The sequence below is a fragment of the Egretta garzetta genome, unplaced genomic scaffold (genome assembly GCF_000687185.1).
Source record: "Egretta garzetta isolate BGI_Z169 unplaced genomic scaffold, ASM68718v1 scaffold368, whole genome shotgun sequence".
Lineage (NCBI taxonomy): Eukaryota > Metazoa > Chordata > Aves > Pelecaniformes > Ardeidae > Egretta > Egretta garzetta.
The window spans coordinates 425500-437072 of NW_009260684.1; the positions used below are offsets into that span (position 1 = coordinate 425500).

Here is an 11573-nt window from a genome sequence, read left to right on the forward strand (position 1 = left end):
GGGAGGAAAAGGGGCTGCCCTGCGGGGGAAAAAGCGGGAGCCGTAAGCAAGGGTGTAAATTTACAGCATATTATCTATTCTGTGGGAACATTTAAACATCAAGTAACACGCTATTTTGAAAGTGGCATCACCCAGTACTCGTAGTAGGTCCACACTGGGAGCTATTACAGAGCAGCTGGTGCCCCATAAAACGCGGTGTCTTGCATAGCAAGCTATACACACAAGTCCAAATATATATTTCTATACATTTATGCATGTATGCATGTGTACTCCTCACATACAGAAGAGCAAATCAAAGTTCAGGTGTATCTATATACAAACTGGATAATTAAGCAAGAGTAAAACTCTACATGGGTACACATTCTGTTTAACTTGCCCTCTGCGAAAGGACTGTGGCAAATTAAACCAGCACAAGCCAAATTTCAAGTCAGTTTAAGGTGTTTGCACACAAAAATATGTGTTTCTAAGCTGCTGTAAAGAGTCCTGCAGCCTTTTGGATGGGACTAGGAGTGTGTAAGTGCAACCAGGAATACTGGCAGCTCCAAAATAGAGATGAAGAGATAAAGACCTGGATGTTGTGTATAGGAATAGATGTTAGGCGCAGCAAGGGTGAGGGTGATTCTTCCGACTTTTCCAGACACTTAGTTTTTTCACACCGATGGCTAAACCAGATTTTACTACAGAAGAAAACCCACCAAGCACTAATTTCTTCGTGGCCAGGACCACCCTGGCAGACATTCTGTCCTGTCCCAGCAGTGAGGACAAGCCCCCCAGCCTGCACCCTCAGCAGAAAGCAAAGCAGCAGGCACAGCACTACAGCGTCAGGCTCCAAGCTCCTCTCTTGCCTGGGCAAGAGGTGGTGGGAGGAGGCCTTCCTGATCAACCAGCCCTGGCTGGAAGGCCAGGGCTTCGCTAGGCACGTCCACAAGCCCCAAGTTCCTCTCTCACATCACACTAACGCTTGCAGTTGCCTCAGCTTTGAGTAACTCCACAAGTCACAACAAAGCCCCTGGCAGCAACAGCCCAGCACTGCTAGGGGAGATAGCTGTGCTCTTCCCAGCATCAGGACTTTTAAGTCCCTGCTCCTTCCCTGCTTCCCAAGCTACCACAGATTCCCTTTCCTCGAGGTCTGCACTTAGTGACGGTTCCCAAAGCCCAGCTAACAGCCCAACCTGCATCACACAGCACTTGTTTTGTAGGCAGAGACTGGAGCAGGTGAACAAGAACTGCTGGGTTTACACCTCGGAGGAGGCACCCAGAGCCCACCCTGGCAGTGTCGGTCGCAGGTGAGGTGGCAGCAACAGCACGAGTACTTAACAGTCAGACAGTTACTGAGAGGCTCTGCAAGAGGTTCACATTGCACATTAAGAACTTTGTTACTAGGGAGGTAGTACAGCACTGGAACAGGCTGCCCAGTCAGGTTGTATTATCTCCACCCTGGGAGGCTTTCCACGCTACACAATTCACGGCTGACCTGATCTAGTGTGGGCAACAGTCCTGTTCAGAGCGGGAAGCTGGACATGAGACCTCCAGAGGTTCCTTCAAACCAACATGTCTAAGACTGAGAAACCTTATGTGAGAAAGAGGGGAGATCTAGAGCCATTTTCTGAGTCTTATCACAACATTCTTATAGGTGTTATATCAGAATATTGTGTTTCATTGAAGCCACGGTCTGTTTTGAAAACAAGGATGCTCACCAGCTGGTCCCTCTTCTAGGAAAATAGAGTTTCATTTTCTGCTATTTATAAAATGTTTTAATAACGTTAAGAAACTTGACTTCTTGAGTATCTGGTTTTGGTGAGACACTTCCAGTCAAGATGAACACGGTGGCTACTAAGTACTTGACAATGAATCATAGCTTTGTTTGCCCTACCCTATTTGAAACAAACACCTGTAAAAACTCTGACAGGAACATACACACAAGAACCTAAAGGCTCTAAAAAAGCACAATTCCATCTGAAAGTCCCGGGAGATGGTGTTTCAAGATTACTTAGACATTTTTCAGCATTTTCAGAAGTGCAGTAAAATACTGCCAATACACAAGGCATAATACTGACAGAGGAGTGACAATACGCTGCGGTGACTATCAAAACCCAAGCATACTGTAGACTGAATATCCAGTATTTTTAGGTAACTAAAATCTAAGCTGATAGAACTATTCTGTCTCCCTTGCTGCATTAGATCATTCCTGTTGGTGCATGTGAAGTCAAAGAAAAGAATGAATAAAAGATTACTTACTTGGATACTCCCGCCTGGTCCAAAACAACTTTTCCACCTCTACACGATGGATAAACTTTAACAAAAAATTCATATAACATGCCGTCATCCACATCAGGAGTCAGGTCTCCCACAAAAAGTGAATATTCTGGACTAAAGAAATCAAAAGAAAACTTAAGTACCAGTCATACAAAAAAACAAAGAGGCATGCTGAGTGACAGCTAACATTTAGCCTAAACATTTGACTTCAGAGGAAAGTGGTATTAAAGGGCCATTTAATGGATATTTTAAAGTGTCACCAGTTAAGCTGCTTAGGTGACTCAAACTGTTATTGACACTACTTTTTCAAGTTAATTCAAGCAGCACGACTAATCTACTCAATACTGCTTTTTTATTTAGAGAATTTCATTTTTTAGTTCTCACAGGTTATCTCTGGATTTCTAATATGGCAAGAAAACATTAATGTTTCACTTATAGATTTGCTATTTCCAATATACTGATATTAAATTATAACATATGAATTAAGATACTTTGATGCTAGAAAGTTTAAATATCTTAAAAGACACTCCTGGCAAATCTGCTGTGCCACAGAAAAGGTAAAGCATAAAACTGGCAGGCAGTCTAAGTTTTTCTCCCTTTGCTAAAGACTCACGGGGAAGGCTGCTGGAATCAGAACAGCTACGTTACCCATCTGTATTTCCAGAACAAATGGAACCGTAATAATTAGTTACCAGATGTGAATCTCATTCTTGGTCCATCTGTTGTGCCTTGATTCTAATCTAAAAAGGGGGTTTTGTGCTTTTTCTTTTATAAAAAGGTTCGTAAATCATTATTGGAAATAAAAATGTAATTGCCGAGATATGACTAACACTACCCTAATAAACTGCAGGACTGTGTTGTTTTCACCCTCGTACACACCTGCCCGGACGCCTCCTTGTGTTATTATTACTTCAACTGTGTAAGCGTTTCGGGGTAGCATTATGAAAGATACTCACACCACCCAACTTCAGGAACCTAATTTAGCCCGTTTGTCTCCTTACGCACCTTTCACCACCAGTGCAGAAAGATGGGCTCCTCCAGAGGGCAACTCAGAGCACCCTTCTTGGCCTTTGCTGACTGTTGTGGTACTCAAGCCAGTTAAGCCAGGTGGTGCGAAACCACTGCATTTATTTGCAGGTGCTAAACACATTCGTGGCATTATACAGTATTATGATGGAATGCATCCTCAGATAGGTAGAAAGTGCAAACAGGTTACAGCATCGCAAATATCTACAGTGTGGGCCAAGGCAGTTTAATGTAATCTACATTTTTAATTATGGGATTTAGTTACTTGGCACTGCTAGACAAAATGGTACAAATTTTAGTTGTATGCATCTTCATCAATGCTCTCCTATGCAAATTTGCTAGCTGTACATCTCATCCAGCAACGATGAACTTGTGGGTTTACATATTCTGAATACGCTTTGCAAGGCAATTGATGAAGAGACGTTAAGCAGGCAAAACTTCAAATTAAAAAATATTTGAATATTGAGTGTTTACCTGTTATCAGGCTGTTTTCCATACGTTGCATAATTCAATTTAAACCGCTTTGCCTGAAACAAGACAAAAATAAATCCATATACTCAAATGCTCTCATGTGAATCCAAACAATGAGGAAAAAATACAATAAGCTTATTTGACACAACTTTCTGAATGCTGACAGATGTTCAGTGCCAGTTACAGTATCAAGGACAACATTTTCATTTGACTTCAGTACAGCTCTAATAATGAAAATCAGCAAAGAACCTGCACCAAGAGGTTTGGCCTGTCTTTATGTCAACAGTTTATAAAGTTAGTGAGAAAGAGAGGTGAACCTTATATAGCATCACATTTTTCTATCTTTATGGAAGACAGGAAAGCAGTGCTACTAACCACAAATATTAAATGACTTACAATTTTAAGGTCTTAAAATGAAATGACAGCACAGACCACTGGACATTTGTGATTTACAAGAATACTCACAGACCAGAACCTGCCACACTGGAAAATGGAATCAATCCCTGAGTCTGGAAGCACGGCTAAATACTTTGCTCTGGATGATGTGCTTATTTAGTAAGATCCAAAATTAAGATTCTTCTGAAAGCCTTACCTGTCATTGGACACTGGAGGCCTCCCTAAACTTTGCACCTGATTTTCTTTTTAAACAAGTTTCCCAGGCACCAGATTTGTGCCCACTGGCACATCTGGAATTCCCTGCCCCCATCCTACCAGGGTTCAGCAACCTGTACCCACCTCACGTGGAAGTCTGGACCAAGATCTAAGGGGCAGCTGGTCTTTTTTCTCAAAATCCTGAGGGTCTCAATCCCAGGGGCATTCTTATATGATGCTTATCCCACAATGACCCAAGCAGGCTCACCGCAGAGGGCAATGGTAATTGCTATTTTCTTCTAAAGCATGTCTGACAGAGGAAGAAGCAAAGGGTTGCACTCCTTTACACGGTAATTGCTATTTTCTTCTAAAGCATGTCAGAGGAAGAAGCAAAGGGTTGCACTCCTTTACAAGAATACTGGCGTCAGAACTCACACAGAGAGTGGACGACCTAAGCTGGACTCCCTCGTCAGCTTGAGGGGCTTCAAACCCACTTTTCTGTCTCCCAACAGGCTTCCAAAGCAGGTATCCCTCTGCACTACACAGTGGCATAGCAAGACTTCAAGGGGAATTTGGCCAAAGAAAGCAAGCCTACTGTTAGTCCATAACCTAGAGATCAGGACGTTTGTTAAGTACAGCGGAGAGCCTAGTGTGCTCCTGCACCTTGTGTGATGTATTTTCTTCCCTCAAAGATAGCGTAAATAATTCTTGGGAAATAGAGCAAAGACTAAACTCTAGGCTATAATCATGTTCCTTGCATGCTTGCGTTCACTGGCGCACAGTGGTACACAGCTCTTTCTGTGGACCATTTACAAGCTAACGCAAAATTTAGATTCCACTTTGAAGCACTTTCATCTTTTTTTTTTTTTGGATTTGGCTTTTCATCGCCATATTTTGGGTTTAAAAATCAATGAGAGACCTGAGAGTACTTCCCCTCAAATGGGGATGCTACTTCTGTAAAACAGAGCCAGCAACAGCATCGTGGCTCTCTGCTATTCCTTTGGCTGATTCAGTATTTAAAAATAAATAAAAGAGTAAGCCACATTCATTTTTTTGCAAACAAGAGAAAAAGTATCTAAATGCAAGAGACGAGCTGGACAGTTGCCTGCTGAGTGCACTGATTTTGGCTGCCTACAGTGGATCTCTGTCTGACATCTGTAATTCTCTCCAAGCGTTATGTAAATCATCCCTCTACACAACACTACATTTTGAATTAAACTGTGGATGAAGGCGGGTATTCTCAAACCCAAACTTCAATTATTATATTACTCCTTGCAAGAGCTGCCCTCTTTCTCTCTCTAGTGACTATACAAGGCTTCTAGGAAGATGAGCTTCCCTTAATCGTGGGCTCTGATTTGCAGTATAAGGGCAGATTAAACAGGACAGGTGAAACAGGTACCTCCAGGCCTCTTATCTACCCCTGTTAGCAGGGGACGCCATCCTCTCCGGAAGGTTGACCAAATACTTCAAGGAACACCTGAACTTCCCCATTTCCTACTCTGGGTATTAACTGCGCTGAAACGGGCATCAATTTACCTTGTGATATCACACTGTAATTGAGGTGATTCTAGAGCTGCTTTATGAACCAGTCACCCCAGCTATTGCAGCCAACTTCTGCGGGTACAACGGACAGCTGTGTCAGCCGTCCCATTTTAATCTACTACACATTCGAGTCAACATCCTAAAATTAGCCTCTCTGACTATTCCTCCTCTTCTTCTTAACTACCTAGCTTTTATGTATCCCAGACATTTGTTATGTATTGCAATTATCCAATGGACTAGCTCTTTCTTCACTGTAGACAGGTTTGGATTTGGCTTTTCATCGCCATATTTTGGGTTTAAAAATCAATGAGAGACCTGAGAGTACTTCCCCTCAAATGGGGATGCTACTTCTGTAAAACAGAGCCAGCAACAGCATCGTGGCTCTCTGCTATTCCTTTGGCTGATTCAGTATTTAAAAATAAATAAAAGAGTAAGCCACATTCATTTTTTTGCAAACAAGAGAAAAAGTATCTAAATGCAAGAGACGAGCTGGACAGTTGCCTGCTGAGTGCACTGATTTTGGCTGCCTACAGTGGATCTCTGTCTGACATCTGTAATTCTCTCCAAGCGTTATGTAAATCATCCCTCTACACAACACTACATTTTGAATTAAACTGTGGATGAAGGCGGGTATTCTCAAACCCAAACTTCAATTATTATATTACTCCTTGCAAGAGCTGCCCTCTTTCTCTCTCTAGTGACTATACAAGGCTTCTAGGAAGATGAGCTTCCCTTAATCGTGGGCTCTGATTTGCAGTATAAGGGCAGATTAAACAGGACAGGTGAAACAGGTACCTCCAGGCCTCTTATCTACCCCTGTTAGCAGGGGACGCCATCCTCTCAGGAAGGTTGACCAAATACTTCAAGGAACACCTGAACTTCCCCATTTCCTACTCTGGGTATTAACTGCGCTGAAACAGGCATCAATTTACCTTGTGATATCACACTGTAATTGAGGTGATTCTAGAGCTGCTTTATGAACCAGTCACCCCAGCTATTGCAGCCAACTTCTGCGGGTACAACGGACAGCTGTGTCAGCCGTCCCATTTTAATCTACTACACATTCGAGTCAACATCCTAAAATTAGCCTCTCTGACTATTCCTCCTCTTCTTCTTAACTACCTAGCTTTTATGTATCCCAGACATTTGTTATGTATTGCAATTATCCAATGGACTAGCTCTTTCTTCACTGTAGACAGGTTTGGATAACTTTTGTTTGCTAAGGGCCGAGAACAATGCAAGGCTTAAAAGTCATGTTTCTCTTGCAAATCAAAAGTTACTCAAAACCCAGTGAGAACTTGCAAGTTCACCTTGTACATATATAACAACATACACACCGCAACAAATTCATGTGGAACTACAAACGGAGAGAGACCGAAGAACAGTGGTACTCCCATCTATTTTTTCCTTGTTCTTCTCTGGTGTCTTATTAGTCCAACTGTGGTAATAGCAGAAAGGTTCAGAAATACAACATTTCTATACCTGGATTTTATCCAGACGTTCACACAGAAATTAGTATTTTTTTCCAACAATTTTCTGAGCAAGAACATTAATAGTTTTATGTTCATTAATTTAATTCTAAAGAAAAGAAGAATCCCAGTTTGCTAACTATGAATTTGTCTGTAATCGTTCAAAATATAGATTCTACACTATCTGTGCCTTCCCAGTTTTGGTTCTCAGCTGGCTGATTTCATTTACTTACCGGTGTAGCGCCAGGAAGCGGTTTTCCATTGATTTTGTGTAAACATTTCTCTGCAGTAGCTAGATCTGCAAATTCTACAAAGCAATAGCCTGCTGGAATTCTGAACATACGACACAGGAGAGGAGAGAGAAAGATTTCTGATTTAAAACACATTTGAGGAGGAATATTGTATTTTTAGATACCTGGTAGGAAGTTTGCTATAGTTGCAATACTTAGAACAATTTATTTTCCAAAGCAGAGACATTAGCTACCAAAAAGAAGCTAGCAAAGTAATGTTGGATCTCAAGTATGTGACAGCCCCTACTTACCAGTAAGTCATCTCAACATGACCACATACAAAATAGTTTTGCTCACAATTAGTTTACTTCCTACTTTCATTGACTATACACATTTTCCCACCCAAGTTTAAAAAACCGAAAACTGGAATGACAACATTTACAAGAACACATAACTACTTTATTCTGCATAGTCACCCATTTTATTCCAAATGAACTCAAAGGGTCCTCATATGGTTCCTTCTAAAGTCAGACTTCCCACCTCTGCCAGCCTCATATAGCTGCACTAGTGCAACGATTAGCACAGACTGGTCACCAAAGCCTTCAGCCCAGGAGGTGTGATTCCCAGAGGGATTCTACAGCACACATATGCTGCTCTGAACGAGTGCTGAAGCACTGCAGGATGAGGGCCAAACCTTGGTTTGTTGATAGGGAGGTCAAAGAGCCAGCAATTGTCCTCTCCATTGCTATCATCAATATACCCACATTGTTGGCAGCAATGGTGAAAAGCTCAAAGGGAAAATCACTGTAATGTGGACAGGACCACAGCGATGAGCAGAGGGCAAACGGTTCAATCCAAATGCACTGGTAGAACAAACTGAGAACAAGCATAAACAGTTACCCTGTCAACCTGTTTCGAATGATTTTTACGCTCAGTACGAGCTCTCCCATGGTGGCAAAGGCTCTTGAAACAAAGTTTTCATCCATATATGGCTCCAGCTATAAAAGCAAAAAAAAATAAGTTAGACGAAGGCATCTACAAAAAGGAGAATATATGTGTCAATGTCACCCTAAGCAGTTAAAACATTATTGAGAAGTATTTTACCCTTACACTTCAAAAAGAAGACTCATTTAAGAGGGTCGATGCCACTCAAAACCAGCAGGCATGCATGAACCAGGCTCAACAGTCTGCAAAGTGGAACCCAAGAGACAGCATGAATTTCAGAGAACAGGGAGCTTTCACAGAAGGACAAAAGCCACTCAGAAACATACAGCAACAAACTGAGCGTTCACTACACGGAGCAGGGGATAAGGAGATGGCAGGCTCCTTCTCTGTATGCAAACGGAGGTTGGGCCAGCGCTATCGGTACACAGGGACGGCACAGCTCAGGGTGCTACGATGAACGGGCGGCATGCGTCAGGTAACACAGCCCCCACCAGGGTAGGGGTTTGCAGAGCCGTGTCTACCTCGCATAACCATGGAGCTACACGGGGCAGCGCTTGGAGGGGAAACCTCTAATCACGTCCCACAGTACATCTGCGCTTTGTACTGCGCCTGGGGGCACCGACCGTGTTGATGTCATAGGTGAGAGTGTGGCACTGTGCATGTCAGAGTGTGTGTGAAGTGCAGGGTGGTGGTACTGTGTGAGTGAACACGCTGGAAGGCAGGTGTCTGGGTGGTGTAAGTGACTGAAAAGTATGAAAAGGCACTGCAATTCGGACAAAATATACGATGAAGGTACTGAGGGAAAAGGATGCCTCTCTGCGTAACAGAAAGTGGAGGAGGGAACTAACGGAAATTCAGGTTTTGTGCAATACACATACTGATGGGGAGCACCGCATGTGACAGCTAACACGAGGCTGGGGTGTGAGGGAAACATATATAGCTCCATATATATAAGTATCTATACCTGTGTGAGTCAGACAGATGGCCTTGTGGTAACTGACAGCCTTCAAGCGCGTTCGTGTGTCTGTCAGGTACCAGGTGGCTCCGTCACTCGTGTGCGTGGCAGAAGGTGCAGACTTGTGGGGTATCTGATAGTGGGTAACCATATTGCACTCGCACGTGCAAAAGGTGGCAGATGCCCTGCGGAGGTGTGAGCGTAAAGCAGAAGTGACTCCGTTACATGTGCCAAAAGCAGGAGGCAGGATTCCCCTGTACAGACACGCCATGCAGCGGGTGATCCTGTGGTGTGTGTGTACAGGAAAGCTGGACTCATAAAGGCAACGGGTGACTTGCTTGGATATGTACGCGTGTGTTTCGAAGAGCAGTGGCTTGCTTGTGAGAGAGGTGACTGAAAAAGAAGATGGCCTTATGGTGGAGAGGTGGTAGATAACCCTTTGTGCGGGAGAAGAGAACAGGGACTCTGTAGAGTGTGTTTGCGCGAGCGGCAGGCAGTGGAACACTCACTGCCGTGTCAGTGTACGTGTGCAATGCAAGGGCAAGCTCGGTGGAAGCGTGTGCCTAAGAGAGAAGCAGCCAGTGGGATCCTCAGTGATGCGCTGGGTTGTGTGTGCACACACCCGAGAGGGGCTGAGGAAGACTGCAGGGTGCACGTGCGTGCGCAAGCAGGACTATGCAATATGCTGGTGTGAGTCTGTAGGGAGGAGGCTGGAGGAAGACGTGTGTGTAGGTAACAGGCAAAGTGGAAATTGTGATATGCTGGTGCAACTGCACATGCGTGTCTGTACGTATACGCAGGTGTATACGAGCATGTGGCAGGCAGCAAGGACACCACGATGCAGCGGTGAGCGTACGTGACTGCATAAAAGTGGCAGACAGTGCAGACACTACAACATGAGCACACACATACAGGGGTGTACATGGGTGGCAAAGCACTACAATAACCGGGGTGTGAGTACACACATGTGAGCGTGTATGAAAGCATGTGTCTACAGTGGCAAGCAGTGAGGGACACGAGTATGGGGGCGTGTGAGGGGCAAACAAGGGACACCGTGGGGTGTGTGTCACTGTGTGCACATGAGCAGGCAGTGAGAGACACCTGAGGGTGAAGAAGCACCTGTGAGTGTGCTGCCAGGTGCACACGCAGGTGGGAACGAGGGAAATACTGAGGGGTGTAAGTGCTTATGAGTGTGTGTGCATGCAGGAGAGTGCAAATCCTTGTAAGCATGTGAGTGCACCCACAGGTGTGGGGCAGGCAGTGAGGGATGCTCTTGGATAGGTGTGTACAAGCATGCGAATACAAGTAAGCGTAAATGCCTACAAGTGTGAGCACAAGCGTGTGAGCCTAGCAGCACGTGTGAGCGCCTGAGTGTCTAAGTGCCTTATAGCATACGACCATGAGCATATAAGTGCCTACAAGCACATGAGCATATAAGCCAGCGTATAAACCCTAGAAGCATGTGAGCATACAGGCTAGTGAGTAAGTAAGTGAGCGTGTAAGTGCCTAACTGAGCACGGAACTGTGAGAACATGGCAGTGCCCACCAGCGTGAGCGCAGGCAGCACGGGACACCGGTGCAAGTGCCACGAGCGTGTCTGTGCCCCTGGCTGCGGGCAGGCGATGAGGGTCACTTTTGGGGTGGGGGTGGTGTGCCTCACTGGGTCTGTGAGCGTGTAACTGCCCATGGATGTGCCTGACGGGCCAGGGCTGGTGTCTCCGAGTGTGTGTGTGCGTGCCAGCCTGTGCGAGTGTGCGTGTCAGCCTGTGTCAGCCTGCCAGCGTGCACAGGAGTGCGTGTGCGTGAGTGTCAGTCAGCTCGGGAGGTTATGCCTGTGTCAGAGCGTGCGAGGCTGTGTCAGTGCGTGAGCGTGTCGGTGCGAGGGTGTCAGTCGGTGTGAGGGTGTCAGTCGGTGTGAGGGTGTCAGTAAGTCTGTCAGTGTGAGGGTGTCAGTCGGCGGGAGGGTGTCCGTCGGTCAGTCAGCGTGAGGGTGTCAGTCAGCGTGAGGGTGTCAGTCAGTCGGTCGGTCGGTCAGTGCGCCCCAGCCCGCGGTCGCCCCGGGTCCGCCCGTCCCGGCCGCTGCCCTCC

At 45.1% G+C, this 11573-nt stretch overlaps 1 protein-coding gene across 6 annotated transcripts in view; it reads right to left on the reverse strand.

Moving 5' to 3' along the window:
• Nucleotides 1-11561, reverse strand: part of LOC104132525 (tRNA selenocysteine 1 associated protein 1) — a 21704-nt gene extending 10143 nt beyond the window's left edge. For 5 of the 6 annotated variants that reach the window (XR_004842888.1, XR_004842890.1, XR_004842889.1 and 2 more), the window contains exons 1-5: nt 8696-11561; nt 8486-8583; nt 7589-7688; nt 3757-3809; nt 2239-2370 (exon numbers count right to left, since the gene is read on the reverse strand). Coding sequence is in view for 3 of the 6 variants with exons in the window: in XM_035901223.1 (XP_035757116.1) it covers nt 2239-2370; nt 3757-3809; nt 7589-7688; nt 8486-8571 (371 nt within the window). In the remaining 3 variants the exon portion in view is untranslated. Of the gene's footprint in view, nt 1-2238; nt 2371-3756; nt 3810-7588; nt 7689-8485; nt 8584-8689 lie in introns of all 6 variants that reach the window. The other variant, XM_035901222.1, reaches the window with a different exon arrangement.
• Between the last annotated feature and the right edge of the window lie 12 nt (nt 11562-11573).